Below are 25,293 nucleotides of genomic sequence, written 5' to 3' on the forward strand. Positions count from 1 at the left end.
TGTGCCACCGTGCCGCCCATAAACACTCTTCTTACATTGGCTGGGAATTGAACCCGGGCCTTCCATGTGGCAGGCGAGAATTCTACCACTGAACCACCAATGCTGCTGTTGCTGCACCACCCTCTCATTGGTAACAAACTCCTCCCTGGCCATTAGGTCAATGCTGACACCACTAAGGAGAACTTCAGAGTGACTTTCCAGCTACTTTTTTTGCCTTCGCCTGGAACATTTGCCATTTGAGAATTGAGAAAACAGGACCTTGCAGGCAGGACTGCACAAATGACTGAGCCCAGCCTATCAGAATTGATTTTGTAAGAGTTTTGCCTGAATATTTGTGGAGCCTTTTGAGAGAGATGGCTGCCAGGTATGGGAAGTGTTCAATGTATTCCAGAGTCTTTTCTTCAACGTTTATGAATCCGAGCACAGGGATTGTGATATTGGACAGCTATCAGGCCATACAACAAATGAAATGTTTAAAATATTTTTGGGATTAATCCATGGAGCTCCAATTCTAATAGTGTTACACAGACTCTGTTGATCCCTCAGGGGCAGAAATACATATACGCAGCTACTTGTCCCGTGTGACTTTTATATCATGATATCAATGAAGAATGCTACGCAGATCATGACCTGGGGCACCATCAGCCCCAGGCAATCAAACTAAGTCTTAGGGGTGGCATGGTGGCACAGTGGTTAGCACTGCTGCCTCTTAAGCCAGAGACCCAGGTTTGATTCCCGGCTTGGGTCACTGTCTGTGTGTTGCATGTTCTCCCCGTGTCTGCATTGGTTTCCTCCAGGTGCTCCAGTTTCCTCCCACAGTCCAAAGATGTGCGGGTTAGGTGGATTGGTCATGCTAAATTGCCCCTTAGTGTCAGAAGGATTAACAGGGTAAATACGTGGCATTACGGGATTAGGGCCTGGGTGGGATTGGGTCGCTGCAGACTCGATGGCTGAATGGCCTCCTTCTGCACTATTGGTCTCTATGATTCTGCAAACAAGTTTGTAACCAAGAAAATTAGAATATTATTCCATAATTATAACATTTTCAGTTAGAATCCATGAAACACTTCTCTCCACGTAGCAACTTTTTCATTTATTTACTTTTTTCTTATGTTCGCAGCCTGGGTTACAATCTTACACTGCGACAGTGTCATAATTTTCCTTGTTTATAGAGTGCGCATTTGGAGTATTGCATGCAGTCCTGGTCACCATACTACCAGACGGGTGTAGAAGCTTTGGAGAGACTGCAGAGAAGGTTCACCCGGATGTTGCCTGGCATCAAGGATGTTGGCTATGAGGAGAGGTTGAATAAATTAGGATGGGAAAGACGGAGGCTGTGGGGAGATCTGATTGAGGTTGACAAAATTATGAGAGGCATAGACAGGGTGACTATTCTGAGGCTTTTTCCCAGGGTGGAAGTGTCAATTACAAGGGGGCACAGGTTCAAGGTGAGAGGGGGAATGTTTAAAGGAGATTTGCAGGGGAATGTTTTTCACACAGAGAGTGGTGGGTGCCTGGAATGCCAGAGAAGGTGGCGGAAGCAGGTGCATTATCAACATGTAAGAGACATCTGAATGGGTACATAAAGAGGGAGGGAATAGAGGGATATAGACTAAGTAAGGACAGAATTTTTTTAAAGTTTAATTAGGGCATCATGATCAGCACGGGTTTTGAGAGATGAAGGGCCTGTTCCTCCACTGTACTTTTTCTTGTTCTTTAAGTTTAGAAGAAAGTGGGAGATCAGCCCCATTGGCATTCGCTACACAACTTGTTGTCCAAAGCATGCTTCCCCTTCAATATTTAATAACCCATGTACTTGCCAGAGATTTATCTGTGCGCTTTATTGATCTGAGCTATTACAGAATTTTAGATCCATGTAGCAGAGTTTGAAACCTTTGAACTTTGAACTTATTCCCATATTTTCACCCTGTTTTCCACCAACGAAGCTCACATTTGTTGTTTGCTTGCTTTAACTAAATAGCAATGAAGAAACCTGGCACTTAAAATATTGGATATTAATATTCTAAATACATCAGTCTTTCTCTGGTTGACAGATCTGTAACTAATTTATGAGTGGGGTGAAATTGCAATGATGGAAAGTGCTCTGATTTCTAAATGAAAAAATAATCAACTGAGAAGTTATCTTGAAAAATATTGAGCGTAGATCTTATCAATGATAAGTGGTAATGTGCTCTCCGAGAACTTGAAGTACTTGCACTATATTACTCACCACATGATTTATACAAATGTATTGACTATAACCATTGCATACGTTCATATTTCATTTTCAAATTAACTCTTTTTTGTCCTTATTTTAAGAAAATAGAAGCTACAAGCAAAGCCGTGGCAGAGGTTCTGTCTAAAACCACTGAGTACTTGCAGCCAAATCCAGGTATGAATAGAAACTTAAAAATATACATTTCATTTTGCATTATAATTTCTTGTTTTGGCGCTTTTAGGTGAGAAATAAGACTTTTCTTGACCACTAGGGTAGGTGTCATTATGATTTGACAACTTGAGAACAGAATGTTTCAGTAGATATGGTGAACGGGAGGGACATTGCCAAATGCAATTTAGTTTGATATTAAATTTTGGATGCAAGAATGGCAGATGGGATTACAATCTAAATGGAAAAGCTCTGGGCAAGTGGTTGGGAACAAAAAAGTTTAGGGGTCTAGGCACTCGTGCCAACACAAGTAAATTTGCAAGATTAATAAAGCAAAGAAGGTATTGGGTTTCATCACAAAGTTGTGATGTATAAAAGTAATGAAATTCAGTTGCAGTTATCCGTAGTGTTGGTTGTACTTCTCGAATTTTCTGTTCAATTTTGGGCAGTCATTCTTACGATGCACCCCTCCAAGAACATCTGGTGACCAGCTCACCAGGTTGTTGCATGGCTTGAAAAATGGAGCGGTTTTGGGGGGTGGACCCTACTTACAAAGTGAACCCAGGAATAACATCCTTGCATAAACAATTGTGCCAGTGTGGATGTGTTACCCCAGAAAATCATACATGCCAAATTAACTGAGGTGTTCAAAAGGGAGAGAGGTGGAGAAGATCGTAGAAGGGTCTGACACGTGAAGGGTAAATGTGAGACTCAGTACGGCACAGCCGTATACTGATGTAAAAGAGTACAAAGCCCACACTCAGGGTCACTGTAACATTAGACAGAGCCGTGCATAGCAATAAGCATGGACACAGGTCCTACTTTGGACCTTTTTACTGTAACTGTGTATATAGTTTCCAGTATTTTGTTTATTAGTGTCACAAGTAGACTTACATTAACACTGCAATGAAGTTACTGTGAAAATCCCCTAGTTGCCACACTTCGGCATCTGTTTGGGTACACTGAGGGAGAATTCAGCATGGCCAATGCACCCTAACCAGCACGTCTTTCGGACTGTGGGAGCAACCGGAGGACCTGGTTATTCCCACAGACACGGAGCGAAGGTGCAGACTCCACACGGACAGTGACCCAAGCCAAGAATTGAACCCAAGTCTCTGGCACTGTGAGGCAGCAGTGTTAACCACTGTTCCACCATGCCACCCAATAGTAGTTAAAAACTTAGTTAATAGGTAATGAATAATTACTGTCGAACTTCCTCAGATTGCAAATATCTCAATAAGATGTACCCCACTGTGTGTGGCACTGTACACAATGGGGACAGTAGATGGAACAACTCAATCCCTTGCAGAGACTGCAGAAGAAAGTTAAAATTCTGGAACTGAAGAAAAAAATCAAAAGAGCATTATCATAGAAGTCATAGAAATCCTACTGTGCAGAAGGAGGCTATTCAGCCCATCGAGTCTGCACCGACAACAATCCCACCTAGGCCCTATCCCCATAACCCCACATATTTACCCTGCTAATATCTCTAGCTTATGCATCCCAGGACGCTAAGGAGCAATTGAGCATGTTCAATGCACCTAACCCGCGCGTCTTTGAACTGTGGGAGGAAACCGGAGCACCCGGAGGAAACCCACACAGGCACGAGGAGAACTTGCAAACTACACACAGGCAGGGACCCAAGCCAGGAGTTGAACCTGGATCCCTGGAAGCTGTGAGGCAGCAGTGCTAACCATTGTGCCACCTACATTCTGACCATTTAAAAAAAAACTCAACAAGGAAGAACCATCTTCCATCCTAGTGGACTTCACGGCAAGCCCCAAGAAGGAAGAAGAGAAAAATACCCTATAGGAACAAGCCCACAGTTCACCCCTGTAAGACAGACAAGTCAACTGCCATTTATCACTACAACTGAAGAATCAACAGAATGATTAAATGCCAAAGAATGAAAAAATAGGATGAAAGACATCTGGATATTAGAATGACCTCTGATTCAGCAAAGATTATTTGCAGCGACAGAGCCTACCACTCCTTCGACTGTACTGAGAGCAAAATATGGAAGGTTTCCAGGCCACCTGAACCTATGAACGGACTAATAGTAAAATTGTAAATACATGGGATAATTTGGGATGACCTGTAAATATAGGTCATTTATAGGTAAATATAGACATGGCACAAGTGTAGTATATAAAGGGGCTGAGTACAGTACTGCCGTGATGTGGGTATGCCGGCGTTGGACTGGCGTAAACACAGTAAAAAGTCTGTACACAGTACTGCCCACAGTGATGTAGGAATCACGTGACCTGGACCTTGGAGCCAGTATAGTGATGGATAGAGCAGTGTGTAGAAGCAAGCATGGACACAGGTCCTAGCTTAGACCTTTACTGTACCTCTGTAAATAGTTTCTATTAGTTAATAAGTACTGTTAAACTATCTAAGACTACAAACACTTCAATAAGACCTACTGAACTGTGCCCAACACCTTACAACAGAGAAAAGGAATGGATTTGTGCTCAAGAGCTTCGTTGCTATTGGAGCTAATTCTCCTGGTGGTCACATCTCAGATTTGGCTAATATCGTTCAGAGACTATTCAGTAACGAGCATACATAAGTCGTCAGCCAATTTTCTATCGCTCCATTTGGAGAAACTCTGGCCTGTAATCAGCACTGTCCCACAGCAGTATGTCAGGATAAGAATCTTGATATGTTTCTGATCATGGACACAGACCAGCAGTGCTTTGTGCCTTCATGCTTTTTATATAATGCAAAGTAACTCGCAAAACATTTATGTAACTGAACATTACAGTTTGCGAAACATGCTATTATCGTATTCACTAACGTTTGTGCATGTTTTCCCTAACAATGTGAATTTGAAGAGCTCACAGGGGTAATTGTAACATGGGGTGCATTGTGCTACAGATAATATCAAATTAGCCACCCGTTATTTAACCGTCCAGTTTTACCTTCTGTCAACTTCAGTGGAAACCAAAGCCAATCATGGTGTATAATGGGCAGATAATTTAATTTGGCCCCATTTATAGCATTGCGTTAAAGTCGAATAATAAATTTCTGCTGTACTCGGGTAAGAAAATAAGAATTGGATTTTTTTTGTATCGGGAATGACTGCACATAATTTTCTTTTGTGTTAGTTTGCTTCTGGTAAATGCATAATTTTCAGTGACTCTACCATCTTTAGCTCGTGGGGAGCCCTCCCCTCAGGCTGCAAGCATCAGAAATTCAGTCACATGCTGCAGAGTTTTCCAACCTTTAATTATAAAATGGTCAGAAAATCATGCGTGTCTAGCCAGAGGGCAAAGCTCCCAGCCTGTGGTGCCAAGTCAGAAAATTACATATTAATGGCGTGATTATTAGACAAAATAAAAACATCTGAAAGCCCCAGGATAATTAAAGATTTCTCCGCGGAAACTCCGCTGTATTTAATACCCCACTTTGAAATTTACAGGTTGCATTAATGTCTCTTAAATGATTAATATCATTTTGAAGCCTACAGAGCCAAGTTAGGTATGCTGAACACCATGTCAAAGATCCGGGGACAGGTGAAAACAACAGGTTATCCTCAGCCTGAAGGACTATTGGGGGAATGCATGCTCCGAAATGGAAAGGATCTCGGAGACGACTCCAATTTTGGTGGGTTAATCGGTGACGCTCTGTGTAATGCAGTACGCGGTTTTCCATTTATGCAATTATTTATTCGAGCCCAATCGACAACTTATAAACGTGACAAAGTTCATTTCAGGATACCATGCATTTTATTTTTGGCGCGGTTGCAAGGAGAATGAATGCAGTGGGGTTTGATCAATAACAGTTTTTGGTGATAAAATTATGTCCACAGATCATTCCTAAGGTCATCATTTTGTCCAACTGTGATTCAAGAGCGATGGTTCTGCACACGGCACATATTATGGGGCAGCTCGGTGGCACAGTGGTTAGCACTGCTGACTCACAGCGCCAGGGACCTGGGTTTAATTCCCAGCTTCCCGGGCTGCTGTCTGTGTGGAGTTTGCATGTTCTCCCCGTGTCTGCGTGCGTTTCCTCCCTCAATCCGAAAGACGTGCTGGTTAGGGTGCATTGGCCATGCTAAATTCGGCCTCAGTGCACCCGAACAGGCACCGGAGTGAGGTGACTAGGGGATTTTCACAGTAACTTCATTGCAGTGTGAATGTAAGCTAACTTGTGACACTAATAAATAAACTTTTACTTTACTCAGCTTTTGCAATAGAGATACCTTTCTGACAACTTTGTAAAAAGCTGTATAAAATATATATATACATTTTTTAAAAAATTGAACTTGAAATCTCTCCTAAACATTCCTTTCTGTTGCATTTTATATTTAGATTATATGGTTTTCTCTCTGATTTTCTCAGGCCCTGCACTAATCGACGTTGGTGAAGCTTTGAAACAAATGGCAGAAGTAAAGGACTCCCTTGACATTGACGTAAAACAGAACTTTATTGATCCACTGCAAATATTACAAGAAAAAGACTTGAAAGAGATTGGGGTGAGTTTTATTTTAATATTTAATTTTAATTGGCATTTGGTGTGACAGTCGAAACCACAGATAATGGCAATATCATATCATAATAGTTATTGATCCATCAAGTGCTTTGATCTACAACGTGTTTCAAAAGCTTCCAGTTAACCTGTAAATGAATTTAAAGAAAAACTATTCTTTTAATCTATTATAGCATAAAATGAAGCAGGTAATTTTAACCCCCCCCCCCCCCACCCAAAAAATTGGGTGGATCAGGGTCAGGTGAGATGTAAAAAACGTTAGAATTCTCAAATGCCATTGCTTACAGCCCACCCACACTGGGTTCGACAGAGGCAGAACAGGGGGAGGACAGGCAAGTTCACACTCCCCAAAGATGGGAACGTCCCATTTAATATGCCTCACAGCTTTAACCCTGGTCAGTCAGGTTTCCCTGACCTTCGGAGAAAGGTTGAGCGGTTTACAGCTCTGGTTTGTGGACCAAGAGGTGTGGAAGTGTCTCGTCTCGTCTTGTCTCGTCTCCCGTCTCGTCTCCCCTCCCCTCCCCTGCTGTCACGCCCTTTCACACCTGCCCCATATCCCCAGCATGCAAACCTCCTGAGAATGGGCACTGCTGCTGCTCCCAGCTCATTAAGACAGCAGCAGGTTCCTTACCTGTGCCTCCAGTGGCAACTTGCTTCGAGGTCCTTCTTGCTCAACTGAGAACCAAACCTGGCCAATGAGGCTGTTTTTCAGAGGGGATCCTGTCAGAAAAGGCACCACTCTGGAACTCAAACTCTGAAGCATACAGTGGCATCCAGATTTCAGGCAGTATGGTTGGTACAAGCTTGGAGAGCCAAAGAGCCTGTTCCTTTGCTGTAATTTTCTTTGTTCTTTGATTTTGTAATCAAAGCTCCTCTCCTTCGCCTACAGAACTCCTGTAGTTCCTGCCAATATCAGGGTTTCTCAAAGATCTCAGAATTTACTGCAGTTAATTTAATTAAAATAAAATAGAACTGGTGGAAACATGATACAACTGCTGGAGCAGCAGGAAGGTGAACTAAGATAGACTTGACTTTCCTGAATTTCTTCTATTAAAACTTAAATACTTAGAATGACGGATGGAAGCATTTAAAATCAGACCATTATCAAAATGAACTCTGCACTTTCTGTTTTATGCTTACTTTGTGTGGGGGGCCCCTGCAAAACTGATATTCTTCAATTTGTTTCTAGTTTTAAAAAAAAAAGCAAGTGTCACCGCGAGCTGGTGTGGTGCAGAGCACACATCGTTCACTGACATGACTCATGCCAGATCGTCATGTTTTAACAGAATTGGTCAGGAATAGGTACTGATTATTCCAGGAGCCAGTGAAAAACCATAGTGCATTTTTACTTTCTCTGCCATCAACTTGATGTCATAATTATACACACGTCCGGGTGCACACTAATGGTGGGAGTGGAAAATTAACAGAAATTAAATTTCATGGAATGAAGACAATTAAACAGGATCAGTTTTGAGAAGCAAATATTCTGGAATTCTTTGGGAAAGGCACAGAAAGCTTTTTACACCATTGGCACGTTTTGCTAAGGCTCAGTAAGAAGAAAGTCTCACGATACCAGGCAAAGGTCCAACAGGTTTATTTGGAATCACGATAAGATAATTACAGATTCATAAGAAATGGGAGCAGGAGTGGGCCATCAAGCCCTTTGAGCCTGCCCCGCCATTCAATAAGATCATTCACGTTCCAATCTGTAATTATTTTACAGTTGTGTCTTTGCCTATATATGCCGTGTTTGTGAACCTACCTCCACCCATCTGATGAAGGAGCGGTGCTCTGAAAGCTCGTGATTCCATATAAACCTGTTGGACTTTAACCTGGTGCTGTGAGACTTTTTACTGTACCCTCCCCAGTCCAACACCGGCATCTCCACATCTCTGCTAAGGTTGACTGAGGTAAGGGCAAAGAGGAGAAGGGAAAAATAAAGAACAGTGTAACTTTCTGTGTGAACATGGATCTACAGATAAGTGACAGCGCAGTTCAGAATCTGACAGATACTTGAAGACTACTGAAGCAGAGAGCATCATGAGACTCATGTAGGATATAGCCCTGTTCAGCGTTCCATAGCACTGAACACATGCCTGCAAGGAAGTGGAGAAAGGCTTCAGATTACAGATGACTAGCGCTGCCACTGGTAGAACCAATTCTATGTTAGGTTGTGGTCACAGGTCCTTGCAAACGATGGCTCACTGCTACAACTATCTTCCTGATGAGCGCATAGAGCAAAAAACAGTTAGAATAAGTTATCCTGAAGCAAAACAAAGCAAAGACTTGATTGGCACAATGGTTAGTACTGCTGCTTCACAGTGCCAGGGACCTGGATTCAGTTCTGGCCTTGAGTGATGACTTTATGTGGAGTTTGCACAGTCTCCCCATGCCTGTGTGGGCTTTCTCCAGCTGCTCCAATTTCCTTCCACACTTCAAAGGTGTGCAGATTAAGTGGCTTGGCCATGCTGAATGTGCAGGGATAGGCTGGAAATGAGGGCCTGCATGGGATGCCCTTTTGGAGAGTTGGTGCAGACTCAGTGGACCCAATGGGCTCCTTCTGCACTGTAGGAATTTTGTACAGCTGAACTCAGATTGGCAGCCATCCTTTTGGTATGATAAGGAACTGATGTAAGCCTGATAGAAACAGCATTAACAGAGATCTACTTTTTGTCACCCCTCTCCCATCTCAAAGTGTTTATCATGTCTCCCCCTCTCCCTCCACTCCTCCACCACCCCCCCCCCACTTCCACTCCTCCACCCCATCACCACATTTTGGATGGGAACCCTTGTTGGTGATCCCCAGTCAGGACTTAGCTAAGTCCAGTGTCCATTATGTCACATCTGTGCTGCTTTCAAAAGGTAATGGAGATTAAAATCGACCGTGTACCTTTCTTGTATGAGTGGCAGTCCATCATATTTCAATTTAAGAAGAAAGTGTTGCGAGGCATGAAACGTGCGTGCAAAATTGATTTGTGGAAAAAGAACTAGCTCGTCCGTCACGCCGCCATGGCTGGATCATCAAAACCAAAGATATCTGTCCTTCCCTCCTCTTACCAGTTTACCCCTGCTCCAACACCACCGCTTCCCCTCCCACCACCAACCATTTAATTTCCCAAGAGAGGCCAGAAAAAAGAGAAAAAAACCCTGAATCAATGAGGAAAAATGTACTCTGGAAAGTTCCTTTCCAACCCCTCCCCCCCGCTTAGAGGAAGTAGTTAACGAGTTCTAAATTGAAAAAATGTTTGGAAAATATAAATTTCTTGACACGTGGAGAACTCACAACATGTTCTTATTTTTATCAGCATCATTTAAAAAAGTTGGAAGGTCGTCGCTTAGATTATGATTACAAAAAGAAGCGTCATGGTAAGATCCCTGATGAAGAGATAAGACAAGCTGTAGACAAGTTTGAAGAATCGAAAGAGCTCGCTGAGATCAGTATGTTCAACTTTTTGGAAAATGATGTAAGTTTACAAAATATGCATATGAACTGAACCACTCGCGTTTGCAGTGAACCTACTGCAGCTAAATAAAACCAGCTGCCCAGAAAATCTCGTAAACTACCCAAGTATGATTCAGTTTATTAATCTTAAATAACAGACCTGTAGTATAGTCCAATAATGTTACTGGACAAGAGATTGAGAGGCCAGGGCAAATGCTCTGGGAGCATGAGTTCAAGTCCCACCTCAGCGTCAAGATGAATATATATTCAGCTAAAAAGCTGGTCTCAGTAACAATGATGAGGAACTAATGGATTGTCGCAAAAAACTTATCTCCGTCACTACTATCCTTCAAGGAACCAGTCTGGCCTACAGTTTAGACTCTTCTACAATCAGAATTTTTTTCCCCAGAGTTGAAATGTTTAATGTTTCAGGGAATTTCACAGTAACTTCATTGCAGTGTTAATGTAAGCCTTACTTGTGACTAATAAATAATCACTTTACTAATACTGGGTGCATGTGCTTAAGGTGAGAGGGGGAAAGTTCAAAGGAGGTGTAAGGGGCAAGCTTTTTTATACAGAGTGGTCAGTGTCTGGAATGCGCTGCTGGGAGTGGTGGCGCAGGCGGGGGTGTTTCAGCAGCTTTTAGATAAGCACTCCAAAATGCAAGGAATAGAGGCATATGGACTGAGGGCAGGCAGAAAGTATTAGTTTCATTTGGCGTCATGTTCGGCACAACACTGTAGGCTGAAGGGCCTGTCCCTGTGCTGTACTGTTCTCTGTTCTGTTGCCCTTTGAAATAGCCTAGTAAGCCATTCAGTTGTATCAAACCACTGCTGACGAGTTGAATAAACCTAAAACCAGACAGATAACCTTGCATCGACCTAGACATAGCAAGAACATGCGCTGTGCCATCAGCCCCACAATGTGTCCCTGATCAATAGCTGTGGGATTGTGCCAAAATTGGGAAAAATAATTAATTAAAAATACAAAGGCTATTGAGTTGTGCATCCGTCCTATCAAGTCTCCATCAATGCAGTCGCCAAGCTGGAGTTTGCCCATGCATGAGCAAGTTGGAGAACCACATGAACTTTGTTACTTCAAGCTGAATAGGGACATGGTCCAAAATCACTTGAAACTATGCTTTGAAATCAGCCATCCTTGCTTGCAGCGTTTGCTCAATGGCCGTCTCCATGGCGATGGTGCAGTGGTATTATTACTGGACAATTAATCCATAAACTCAGCCAATGTTCTGGGGATCTAGGTTCGAGTCCCACCATGGCAGATGGTGAATTTGAATTCAATAAACAAAAGAATCTGGAATTAGGATAATTCATGAAACTATAGTTGATTGTCGGGAAAAACCCAATTTGTTCACTAATGTCCTTTAGGGAAGGAAATCTGCTGTCCTTACCTGGTCTGGCCTGCATGTACCTCCAAGGCCACAGTAATGTGGTTGACTCTCTGAACACGGGCAGCTAGGAATGGGCAATAAATATTTACTCAGCCAGCGACATCCATATCTCACCAATCAATAAAAGATTCTCTCTTCCCACTTAGAAATTTATTGACTCCTGTTCTAAACCAGAGATTTGAATAACAGATCTAATACTGAGGGAGTATTGCGCTCTGAGGTGTAGCCCCTTTCCAAAAGACATCTGCCCTTTCAGGTGCACGTAGAAGATCACATGGTGCTATTTCAAAGAAGAACATGGACATTCCCCCAGTATTTGGCTTTCAATCATTTTCCTGAAATAGGAATCTGGTTATCCATCTATATTATAATTAAAATAAGAAATGTTGCTGAAAGTGCTCAGCAGATCTGTGGAGGGACAGAATTTTAAATCAATGACCTGTCATTAGGGCAAGTTTTGTATCGATTTTTCTTGCTGTTTGTGCACTAATTGGTTTCCATGCCTCCTCTGGATGAGTCCAGAATTAGGAGGCACCGTTTTAAAACTGGGGGTCGCGCTAATAGGACGGAAGTGAGGAGGAATTCTTTCTTTCAGAGAGTTGTGCAACTTGGGAACACACTGCCTCAGAAGGCAGTGGAAGCAGGGTCACTGAAATACTTTTAAGGTGGAGGTGGGTAGATTCTTGTTAGGCAAAGGAACCAAAGGTTACTGGGGGTAGATGGAAATATGAAACTTAACACAGATAGATCAGACAAGATAGGTAGCACGGTGCTTATCACTGCTGCTTCACAGCTCCAGGGACTTGGGTTCGATTCCCGGCTTGGGTCACTGTCTGTATAGAGTTTGCACATTCTCCTCGTGTCTGCGTGGGTTTCTTCAGGGTGTTCCAGTTTCCTTCCACAGTCCAAAGATGTGTGGGTTAGGTTGATTGGTCATGCTAAATTGCCCCTTAGTGTCCTGAGATGTGTAGATTAGAGGGATTAGTGGGTAAATGTGTAGGGATATGGGAGTAGGGCTTGGGTGCGATTGTGGTCAGTGCAGGCTCAATGGGCCAAATGGCCTCCTTCTGTACTGTAGGGTTTCTAAGGTTCTTTTGAAAGGCAGAGCAAGCTTGAGGGGCTGAATGGTCTACTTCTGCACCTTTTTAAGTACATTTGTATGTTTCCTTACAAGGTAATAGTGACAAAGAACAAAATGATTTGGAAAGGTTGAGGTTGTGAAAGGTGCTACGTAAATGTTTTCTTTCCAAAAATGTGTGGGTTAGGTTAATTGGCCATGATAAATTGCCCTTAGTGTCAGGGGGACTAGCAGTGGGGCTACGAGAGTAGGGGCTGGGTGGGATTGTGGTCAGTGCAGACTTGATGGGCCAAATGGTCTCCTTTCTGCACTGTAGGGATTCTATTCTATGATTCAATTTCTTTCCTTTTGCTGTTGTATAATGTTTGCTCTTTATTCACCATGGAGTTTTAGCTGTTGCAAAATTACAGCTGATATTTGTGTTGTTTGATCAAAATAATTTTGCTTTTAACTTCAATTAACTGCATTAATTAAAGTACTAAACAGGTGTGGATCATATAAGTCAGAATTGTATTCATACCTCAAAGTCTAATACTGAATTTTGTACAGATTTCATTATATTAATAAAATTACTAGTGTTAGCTGCAAAACATTACTCATTCTGACCTAAATAGTTTCATGAACTGAAGGCTGACTATCGTAGAAAATTTTAATTCCTACAGTCCAATATTTAATCTGATATTTTTGAAATATATTAGTTCCTGTGAAGATTGTGTTTTAAAAGGCTTGTGTTTTGACCATTTTAAATTTCAGCTTACATAGAACGAGAAAAATTGGATAATGTCTGTATTAAGAGAAAGTTTCAGCTGCAGGTGAGAAATGTGCAGATGGTTTAGCTGAAAAATGAACACTTGCCCTACTGAGTAAAATGAAACTCCTGGTAAGCACTAAAAATGCTGTGACTAAAGCTTCTAGGAATTAAACCTCTGTCAACCTTCTATTGTCTTACACCCCTCCCAAAATTAATCACAAACTTGCTTTGAATAATTTTGATAATCAGTCATCTATACTTGCTAAAGAAGTTTCCTCTTTCCTTTAGGTAGAGCAAATAAGTCAACTGTTAGCCCTAGTGGAAGCAGCACTGAACTATCATAAAGAATCCACTACAATTCTGGAGGAGCTTCATAATACACTACAGCACAGGTGAAATTGTCAACCATGTATGCTACTAATCCATCTTCAAAAGATCTGGGGGTGAGGCGAAGGGCAGTGTGGTACTTTGTCCTTTCAAATTCAGGAAGGAAGAATAGAATGCAAGAAACAAAAGACAAAAATAAGTTCTGAAACCTGCTAAAAGGGTTGATGAATTTCACCTTTTGTGATAATTGGAAAGTAAAAGCCTCTGGCCAGCTGCTACTGTTTGTCATTTCGGCATTACTGTGCTCCCATCAACAAATTCTGCTCAAGAATGTGAGCTGGAGAATCAGACTAATACTTCCATGTCCCTATCACTGATTCCTATTATCTTCCAATGCACTCTTTCACAGGGGGCGCAGGCCATTGATTAAACTTAAATACTTTTAGTGTATTTTTTTTCTGGCTCAATTCGCCAATGACCTCATTTTGACCTTGATGTCTCAACGATGAGAAAGGAAATTTTCTAACAGGAAATATTTACCTTCTCGCACTTGTACCACCTTGAATGTGTTGTGAATAATTTTCATCGTAGCCGCCTCGAAACTTTCTTTCTTTCTCTTTCCCCTGTTAAACAGGTTTTATTTTGCGTGCAGAAAAAATGTATCCTTGTGTGTAAACCTCTCATCCCATATGTGAAGCAAGCAAGTGTGAACGTAGCATAGTGTAGCTAATAATCACAACACAGGATTAAACTTAAGAAATAGTGGCTGGAATCTTACCAGCGTTCGCGCCGGTAGAATTTTCCCATCCCGCCACAGTGAACGGAGATTTGGCGGATCGCTAAATTCTCTGACCTCGTTGCAGTGTGAGCGTGGCATGAATGGCGGGTGAGATTGCACCCAATGAATTTAATTCTCAATCTAGATCCCCACTTAAAATTCATTCTCCTCAGCTGACAAGCAATTAGACCGTAGGATATTCAACTACAACATAGGATATGATGGCCTGATGTTCCTCTCTTCGATTTTGGTGAAAGTCATTTCTTCTTGTTTTAAATAGATCGACATCATCACTAAAGTAGTGAAAACAGGAATTTCAAACAGTCGTATTGAGCACTTAGGTAGCAAATGCTAGTTAGCTATTTAACTAGCATTTGCCACCTAAGCTCTGTGTCCTGAGGTGAATGAGCAGTATCGAGCATGGTCAGGCTTATCCTGGAGCAGAATAAAGGAGCGAGTGATCAGCAATACCTATAGGAACATGAGAACTAGGAGCAGGAGTAGGCCATCCGGCCCTTCGAGCCTGTTCCACTATTCAATAAGATCATGGCTGATCTTTTCATGGACTTAGCTCCACTTTCTTGCCCGCTCACCATAACCCTTAATTCCTGTACTGTTCAAAAATTTATCTATCTGTGCCTTAAAAATATTCAGTGAGGTAGCCTCAACGGGTCAGGGAATTCCACAGATTCAAAATCCTTTGGGTGAAGAAGTTCCTTCTCAACTCGGTCCTAAACCTGCTCCCCCTTATTTGGAGGCCATGCCCCCTGTTCTAGTTTCACCTGCCAGTGGAAACATCTTCCCTGCTTCTACCTTATCTATTCCCTTCATAACCTTGTATTTTTCTATACAATCTCCCCTCATTCTTCTGAATTCTAATGCATAGCCCAGTCTACTCAGTCTCTCCTCATAAGCCAACCCTTTCAACTCCAGAATCATCCTAGTGAATCTCCTCTCTACCCCCCTCCAGTGTTAGTATATTTGAAGAGATAATAGCTCAAACAGTTTAGTTTTGGACTTAAGATGGTATAAAAATATATTTGAATATCCTTTTAAAAATGCATGATTACCAACATGACTCCTATTCAAAGTACCCTTTGGGTTTAATTACATTGAATAGGGCTGTTCATCACTGTCCTATTACAATATTAGAATGAGATGGTATGCAAGCCACTGTTATAACTCATGTTCTTATTCAGTGGTAAGGTGGAATAATAATGTTAGGAAAATTAAATACCTTGGGTACGTTCCTAAGATATATTTCTCCTAAGTGTAAATTTAAAGGAAAAATATTTTACCAGAACTGTCTTTAGTCTAGCAGTAGAATTTTCTTCATCTTTATATATGTAGGAAAATATATTCCACGGTCTCAGTCCTGAAGCATTGACTTAGTGCAAGTTCTGCATGGTAAAATCTCAAAATCAGCATTATAGTTTCAACTGAATGGCAGCACATAAAATTTCAACCTGGTTTCAACAAAAGAATAGAGGTAAAAGTATATTGTGACTGTACTCAGGTTATTGTAATATGAGTTTAGATCCCATTTACGCTTCCTTCCATAATCAAAGCTAGGCCATTGAATATCATCTTCCAAAGCAATAATACCAAAACTTGAGTGACCCAATCCAGCCAAATCAAAACTCAATGAGTGCTTGAATTGCTTTGAACAATACTAAAGGAGCCTCTTCATAGTGCTGTGTTTCAGGCAAAGAATTTCCACAGAGAGTAAAGGCTAGAACACAGTGCACAATGTTCTGATGATTTAAAATGTGTTGTGTGTGCATGTGTATTGGTGATGCCATCTTTGTGAGCAGGTTTGTATATTGCACCTCAGGAAGGACAAATTAACCTTGGATAGAATTCACCAGAAGGATACCGGGGCTTAGGGAGTTAAATTATGCTGACAGGATGTATAACAGTATGGTTATGTACTCTTGAATATAGAATTTTAAGGGATGATCTGAAGACGGTGCAAGATGTTAACAGGACTGGATGGGATACCAAATATACAGAGAAATGAGTATTGCATACAAGGAGGAATTATCTCCTGAGGAAGGACTCAAATGTGACATGTCAAAAATTTAAAACTTTAGCCAGATAATTTTGAGGAAAATCAGGAAGTGCGCTCACATGCAAGTGGTGGAAATCAGGAACCTGTGAGAGGGCACAGCCTCAAAATAAGGTGGGGGCAGTTTCGAACAGAGTTGAGGAGGAACTTCTTCTCTCAGAGGATAGTGAATCTCTGGAATTCTCTGCCCATTGAAGTGGTGGAGGCTACCTCGTTGAATATGGTTAAGTCACAGGTAGATAGATTTCTGATCGATAAGGGAGTTAAGGGTTATGGGGACCAGGCAGGTAAGTGGAACTGATCCACTTCAGATCAGCCATTGAATGGTGGGGCAGGCTCGAGGGGCTAGATGGCCTACTCCTGCTCCTATTTCTTATGTTCTTAATTGGAGCTCCTAAGATTGAGAAAGAAGTGTTTTTGTTGGTTAAGGATAGCAAGATACATGGAGCTAAGGAAAGTAATTGGAGTTGAGGAACAGATCAGTCAAGAGCTAACTCTTAAGCTATTTGTGACAATTGACTGTTAAAATGGAACTAGTACTTTCAGCAGACAAAGGCTCCTATCCTCATAAACAAAAAGAAAATGCTAGAAAAGTTCAGCGGGTCTGACAGCATCTGTAAGGAGAGAAAAGAGCTGACGTTTCGAGTCCAGATGACCTTTTGTCAAAGCACCTACCCTCATCTCAACAAAGAACAGAATTGACTTCCCCTGTGTTATATTTATATTATACATATTTTCTTTTCCCTCAATATTATTCTTTAATCTTTTGTGTCTTTTTCTCAAAGAATAAATACAGCCTCCAGCCGTCCGAAGCGTGACTTCAAACCCAAGCCTATAGTCGCCCCATCGTTTGAGCCCAATGACAACCAGCAGCAAAATGGTCTTTCGTACGCTTCTTCATTCAAATCAGCTGGTAGGAATATTTTCCAATGCTTATTTGTAGATTGAAGTGCGCTGATGATCGTACAAGTGCTTTATTACACATTGCCGTACTGTAAGAGTGCAAATTGCATATTACCCCACACCATATAACACAAAACTACTTCCAGCATTTACCTTTGTATATTATCCTTGCAAATCCTACATATCTGATCCAACTTGGGTGCTTTGAAATCTGATGTTCCACAACACAAATACATTCCATTCTAATTATAACATTAATATTATTTCTGCTCTGTCCCCGAATACACAATTGTTTTATTTGCTAAAATTAGTAGCTAACATCTGTTGGCTCACGTCACATTAGAACCATTCTCCGAGTTTAATCCATCCTTTTCCTTTCTGTTGCCATTTTAGCTAAATCATCCCCATTCAGGTTTCTTCGCAGGTCAAAGCATACATGTTCATCTTGTGAGTAGTTACGTAAACTGACGTGTGTGAGATGCACCCCATTTTTGCATGTTTGATGATTGCTTTACATTTTTTTGTCCCCCAAAATTGTTGTTTTTGGATTACTGAATAATGTAATGTCTCTGTGACAGCAAGTAGAATGTGTTCTTGCGTGCGTGTTTTGGAATGGACTAACTCATTTTCCCTGTTATAAAAGTAAAATATTGCAGCTGCTGGAATCTGAAACTCAAAACAAAAATGCTGGAAAATCTCAGCAGGTTTCAAAGTTTATTCAGAGTTTCAATGTTTATTTATTAGTGTCACAAATAGTGATCCATTTACACATTAGCGTCACATTAACACTGCGGTGAAGTTACTGTGAAAATCCCCTAGTCGCCTCATTACGTTGCCTGTTCAGGTACACTGAGGGGGAGTTTAGCATGGCCAATGCACCTAACCAGCACATCTTTTGGACTGTGGAAGGAAACCAGTGCACTCGGAGGAAACCCACACAGAAAAGGGGAGAACGCGCAGACAGTCAGCCAAGCCGGGAATCGAACCCAGATCTCTGGTGCTGTGAGGCAGCAACGCTAGCCACTGTATCACTGTGCCGCCCAGTCAGACTCAAAACATTGGCTCTATTCTCTCTCCACAGATGCTATCAGACCTGCTGAAATTTTCCAGCATTTTCTATTTTTCCCTGGCACACTGCCCCAGGTGTACTTTTTATCAAAACTTAAACAAATTTCCTTCATTTTTGTTGCATTATGAAGTCCATTTTCTCAATTTCTGAAGTTGAATGAACTTCAGTACGAGGGCAATCCCCCATCTCAGCTTAGGTTGCCTGTTAGTTGCATGAAGGCAGTATTTAGTTATTATTGTCTTACTATAATTGGTATTTGAATTTGGCAATATCTGGACAAGTCTTGATCGCTCTTTTCTTTAAAACGCCAGGAAATGAGACAAACTTGAGTTGGTTTTGGCACGTCCCAGCTCACAACGAAAGAGTGGCAAGGGAAAATGTAAGGAACAGAAACAAGGCACATCTCATTGCTTACATTTTCTGAGTACCCCCACCGTTCCCCCAAAGGAATGATTTGTGTACCTTGCCATGATGTACCTTGTATGATTGAACATTAGTTAGGTTGAATGTAGCTGAATTATCAACTCGTTAATTGCCCTATGGCATCCTGGCACAGTGGTTAGCGCTGCTACCTCACAGCGCCAGGAACCCGGGCGTGATTCCGGTCTTGGGTAACTGTCTGTGTGGAGATTGCACTTTCTCCCCGTGTCTGCGTGGGTTTCCTCCGGGTGCTCTGGTTTCCTCCCACAGTCCAAAGATTAGGTGGATTGGCCATGCTAAATTGCCTCAGTAGTGTCCTAAGGTGTGTAGCTTAGGGGGATTAGCAGGATAAATGCATGGATTATGAGGTCTACATCCAGCAGACTGAGGACTCCCTCATTCACTTCTGCTGGAAGGACCACACCGCCAGCATGTGGAGGATGACCTGATCATTTTTCCTAATGATTGTGAGTTTCACAATCATCAGAGCCTGGGTAGGATTGTTATCGGTGCAGGCTCGATGGGCCGAATGGCCTCTTTCTGCATTGGAGGGATTCTGTGATTCAATGTGATATAAATTGATTTTTCTTCTCTCCCTCCCACACTACATCCAGCTCCTTGCACGCAGGCGGATCAGCCTTGCTGTAAAGCCCTTTATGACTTTGATCCTGAAAACGAAGGAGAACTTGGCTTCAAGGAAGGTGACATCATCACTCTGACAAATCAGATTGATGAGAATTGGTTTGAAGGCATGTTGAATGGTGAATCAGGATTCTTTCCGATTAATTACGTTCAAGTGATCGTGCCTTTGCCACAGTGAAAACCGCCTTTGATCCAGTTTTGTAAACTTTCGGACATCAACCCATGTTGGAAGCCGATTGATTGAGTACAGACATTTCATCAGTGTGGCATTCTGTGAAAGCCTTGCTATTTGATCGATTTTTGTACATGTCTTCAATTTGTGTATTTATTTTTTTACATGTTCCATTTGTATTGAGAATGTTTACGTCATTTGCTACAAGAGTAATGCAAATCTAACCTATTTCTGTCATGAAGTTTACAGTTTCTAAGTATATGGCTTTATCTATTAAACTTTATTTGTTTGCTCTGAGCCTTCTCTTGCTGATTTCAATGGAGAAATTTTCTATCTAGCTGTAATGAAGAATATTCTTGATACAGTTTAATTATTGTGGTTATAATTAACTGTTATTAACTCCTTTTTAAGGTTCTGACAAATGTTCTTGAGCCATTTTATTTGGCAGTGTAACTTATTGTTATGCAAAAAGATGTCATAATAAATGTGTGAACAAAAAACGGATTTAAGTCGCATTAGCTTTTGTGTGGCTTTTGTCTACACAGTTTGAGTTTATGCATTTTTGATATTAGTAGGAAAAGGAGACTGGAATGTATTTCATTCAAGCGGTGGTTTAGTGAGTAGTGTTCTTGCCTCTGAGACAGAAGGTCTCCCTCAAGAGACCTTCAGCATAGCATAAATCACAAAATACCACAGTGCATAAGAGACCCATTGGCTCATTGAGTCTGCACCAATGCATGAAAGGCCCTGAACTGTGCACCTAATCCCACTTCCAGCACTTGGCCCATAGCCCTGAATGTTATGATGTGCCAAGTACTCATCCAGGTACTTTTTAAAGGATATGAGGCATCCCACCTCCACCATCTGACTGTTCTCATCAGCAGAATCTTCCCATCCTGTTGACGGCAAACCCCCACTGCGAATTTCCCAGCGGTGGGGGTGGGGCTGGGGGTAAGAACGGGAAATCCCATTGACAGCCAGCCAATGGCAGGCCACCTCTGCCACCATGAAACACGCCACAGGGGCACGTGGAAAATCCTGCCCCCTAGTTGGTCATTATCATGTTACTGTTGGTGGGAACTTGCACATTGGCTGTTGTGTTTCTTGTATTACACTGGTGACTACAATGCAGCCAGTCAACAAAGTATCAATGGAGAATCATCACATGTCCTAATCCCTTTCGGTTTGACAGTACTCTAGAAAGGCAAGAAATCCAAGTTTACCCTTATAGAATTAAGGTCTTGGTTCCATAGCCCGCAGATATTAACATTCTCTCTTCACTGTTTTGCCCCATTTCTTTGAAACTATTTAACACTTGTGTTAAAATAACACAAGAGTTTAATACAAACACACTAACCGTACATTCAAGAACAATGTCAGTTGGAAAATATATACTGTCCTTTCTTTCAATTTTGATACTGGATGTTGCAGGTAGGGGTGGTTTGTCTCTAATAGAGGAGGGAGTTTAGCACATGAGCCAACATTAAACTGTGGACATTGGAAACGGTGCAGAGCAGATTTACCAGGATGTCCTTGGGCTGGACAGTTGTAGTTATGAAGAGAGATTGGATAGACTGGGGTTGTTTTCCTTGGAGCAGAGGAGACTGAGGGGGAGACATGATTGAGATGTGTAAAATTCTGACGGGTATGGATAAATGGAAAGAAACTTCTCCCTTTTTGGTGGAGGGAGCAATGACCAGGGGGTATAGATTTAAGATATAGGACCAGAGGTTTAGAGGGGATGTGAAGAAAAACGTTTTCACCCAAAAGGTAGTGGAAGTCTGGAACTCACTGCCTGAAAGGGTGGTGCAGGCAGAGATGTTCGTAACATTTACGAAGTATTTAGGTGTACACTTGTGATGCCAAGGCACACAAGGCCAAGAGTGGAAAATGGGATTGAAACTAAAAGTAGGAGTAGGCCATTCGGCATTACAAGCCTGCTCTGACACTCAATTTGATTATGGCTGATTTTCAAATTCAATATCCTGATCCCCCTGCCCACCAACACCTGAACCCCCACCCCCATTCCTCTCCCGCCCAATATCCCTTGATTCCCTCTGGTCTCTAGAGCAATATTTAATTTATTTTGAAATCAGACAATGTTTTGGCCTCAACTACGTTCTGTGGTAGTGAATTCCACGGGTTCACCACCCCCTGGGTGAAGAAATTTCTCCTCACATCAGTTCTAAAAGGTTTACCCCTTATTAGGATTAGGATAGTTAAGTGGTTTGTTTTTGACTGGCACAAATGTGATAGGCCGAAGGGCCTTTTTCTGTGCTGTATGACTCTATTGAATAGAAAAGATATTTACACAGTCTCACTGGAGATTGTGGCACAATGTTGAATCGTAGAATCCCTACAATACAGATGGAGGCCATTCAGCCCACGGGATCTGTACTGAGCACAATCCCACCTAGGTCCTATTCCCATAACTCCACACATTTACCCTGCTGATCTAAATTGACACTAAGGTCAATCAACCTAACCTGCACATCTTTGGACTGTGGGAAGAAACCGGAGCACCCAGAGGAAACCCACGCAGACGCAGGGAGAACAGGCAGACTCCGCACAGACAGTGACCCGAGGCCAGAATTGCACCTGGGTGCTTGGTGCTGTGAGGCAGCAGTGCTAACCATTGTGCCACCATTGGTGTGTGCACCAATCACTTGCTGATTCCTGAGTGATAAGTTTTCCGGAGGGATTGTTCTCCTTTCTTTGGGAACAGCTTTTCTTTGATGCTTACTAGCGTTCTGTCTTGGAACCCGTTCTGTGCAGCAGAGGTAGCTGTTTGCCACTGATTTTTTTGTTAGTGAAAAAGATCAGCCTTGAAACTCCTTCTTGCCTGGTCTGATGTAAATCGATTTGGAAACTACACACCCACATGGGAAAACGTGCTGAAGTTCTGAGTTAAATTGTATGGACTGATGTTAATTCAGCTCAGAATCTGAACTTACTGTGTCTTTAATCCTTATGGATCCACCCAGCTCAAGATGTAACATTCTTGATCTGCCATCAGTGTTTATACACCCAACCGGGAGAAATAAAGAGCTACATAGAAACTCTGAATTTTAAGAAATCATAACTTCATAATACCTGATCCAACCCATAAGAAGTAAAAGGACACATCTGCTGAGTGGACTTGTACATTACACTCTGTTACAATGTGTAGAAACCTATTTCTGGAAACTTGCTTTACTTTAAACTTAAATGCAGCAATTGCTTGTGTACAGCAAGCAAGTTACAAGCAGGTGGCCACTTCCTGGCAGCCATTCATAGACTCATAGAATCCCTACAGTGCAGAAGGGGGCCATTTGGCCCATTGAGTCTGCACTGAACACAATCCTACCCCAGGCCCTATTCCCATAACCCCACATATTTACCCTGTTAATCCCCTGATATAAGTGTCAATTTTAGCCCGGTCAATCACCCTAACTTGCACATTTTTGGACTGTGGGAGGAAACCCACGTAGACACAGGGATAACGTGCAAACTCCACACAGACAGTCACCCAAGGCCGGAATTGAACCTGGGTCCCTGGCACTGGAGGCAGCAATACTAACTACTGTGCCCCATTTTATAAACCCTACCCGTCCACCAACAACGGGCTTTGCCAGTGGTTAGGGTAGGGTTCACATTGCATTATCACTGAACCCCATTTTAACTTCTCAAAGAAATTATTTGGGTGATGGGGACGGGGGAGGGGAGTGGTGTAGGATAAGCTGCCACAGGCTGACTTATCATTCCAAAGATATAATCAGTGGTGCAACTGGATTGTAATCAGCAAAATCGGGACACCAGAACTGTACAAAAACCGATCAGACTGGAGGGCTACCAGAGATCCAAGGAATGCTTCTCCTCAGTATAGATTATGTGACGGTTGTAGGCTTCAAGAAGGAGGAATGCTGCTCCAGTGAATCTTTGGATCCATCTCCAGGCCATTCTTTTCCTTTTCCACACTGGTATCAATTTGGAGACCACTTCCTTCCCACTCCCCTCTGCACTTTCCGCTGGGAACTGACCCCTTGAGTCCTCCGTATGTCAGGCACATTTGTGACTTCCTGTTCCTATCCACCAATCTTGATGTCATTCCTGTTGACTTTGTGTGGGAGCTCAGGGTGGTCTAAATGACCATGCTGCCACTTGCGCTTGTTTCTCTGCAGATGAACATGTCCAGTGGAGCTAAGCCATGGCTAATCACTGGCACCTTAAAGTGTCCTGTTCCAATGGCAAATTAAATATCCACCAATTGAAATGTCCCAATAGGAAACTTGAGCACCATGTTTAAGGAAGCAGGTTGCAAACTTTACTGGCACTGACATGTTGTCCTTTAGCTGACCACTAGGGGAGGCGTGGAACCAGACCAGCCACAACACCTGGTTCACTAAACTGCCTTCCCTTTGGGCAGCCACTGATTTTCAAAAGGTAGGAAGTGGGTCGTGTATACACAAACCCCAAAGTGGGCAGAGCCCATGGTATGTTTGGGAATGAAGATGCCAGATCCTCCTGTAAATAGATGCTCCCAAAAAGTCCATCCAGAGACTCTCATCTATTCATTCACAGGATGTGGGTGTAGGCATTGCTGGCTGGGCCAACATTTATTGCCCATCCTGGAGGGTATTTTTAAGAGTCAACCATATTAGTGTGGGTCTGGAGTCACATGTAGGCCAGACCAGGTTTCAGCTTTAACAAGTTTATTAATAACAGCAGATTTCCTTCCTTTAAGGGCATTAATGACCTAGATTTTTTTTACAACAACCAACAATGGTTTTGTGGCTGTTATTAGACTCTTAATTCTACCCAGACAAGCCCTGGCTGGCTACTGGGAATGGGAATTTTGCAATAGAAAGCTATGGACCGTGTTACTTTGGAGCATCATTGAAAGGAGACGGAGACTGGGGCTGGGGAAGCTCAAGGGTTGCTTGAGGGGTTGGGTGAGTGCCCTGTACCTGTTTGCTCAGAAGGATTTCAAATAGAGGCAGTCTTTCAGAAACTAACTTGGCCACTCCCAGCCCGTTGGCCTCTCAGACAGTGGTTCTGCTGCTGGGCTGTAGGACTTTACATTTAGTGTAAGTTAAAATTATGTCTTGACACTAATGATGTCATTGGGCCATGATATTTGGAACATTAAAAGGGGTTTGTGCTTGGCTATGGCTGGAAGTTCTAACAACTTGAAAATTGGTTATGGTGAAATGGAGCCAGGTGGAAACAGAGTGACTTCAGGTTGGTAAGCTTTATTTTTACCCCCTCGCATGAACTAGCTGAAGGAGGTGGTGTGGGAGGCTTATTAATATTCCAGAGGGCAGAAACTCTGGAATTGAACCAGCATCTTGTGACTCTATATACCACTGACTA

At 42.2% G+C, this 25,293-nt stretch overlaps 1 protein-coding gene across 4 annotated transcripts in view; it reads left to right on the top strand.

Annotated features, from left to right (window-relative positions):
- sh3gl3a (SH3-domain GRB2-like 3a) overlaps positions 1-20,427 on the top strand; it is a 121,242-nt gene extending 100,815 nt beyond the window's left edge. For 2 of the 4 annotated variants that reach the window (XM_080214200.1, XM_080214201.1), the window contains exons 3-10: positions 2,320-2,392; positions 5,852-5,995; positions 6,733-6,866; positions 10,186-10,344; positions 13,851-13,954; positions 17,521-17,648; positions 18,032-18,085; positions 19,742-20,427. In XM_080214200.1, the coding sequence (XP_080070326.1) occupies positions 2,320-2,392; positions 5,852-5,995; positions 6,733-6,866; positions 10,186-10,344; positions 13,851-13,954; positions 17,521-17,648; positions 18,032-18,085; positions 19,742-19,947 (1,002 nt within the window). In that variant the 3' untranslated portion in view covers positions 19,948-20,427. The remainder of the gene's footprint in view (positions 1-2,319; positions 2,393-5,851; positions 5,996-6,732; positions 6,867-10,185; positions 10,345-13,850; positions 13,955-17,520; positions 17,649-18,031; positions 18,086-19,741) is intronic. The other 2 variants (XM_080214203.1, XM_080214202.1) reach the window with 2 other exon arrangements.
- Positions 20,428-25,293: the final 4,866 nt, after the last annotated feature.

The sequence above is a fragment of the Carcharhinus amblyrhynchos genome, chromosome 28, assembly GCF_965287045.1.
Source record: "Carcharhinus amblyrhynchos chromosome 28, sCarAmb.v2.hapA, whole genome shotgun sequence".
Classification (NCBI taxonomy): Eukaryota; Metazoa; Chordata; class Chondrichthyes; order Carcharhiniformes; family Carcharhinidae; genus Carcharhinus; species Carcharhinus amblyrhynchos.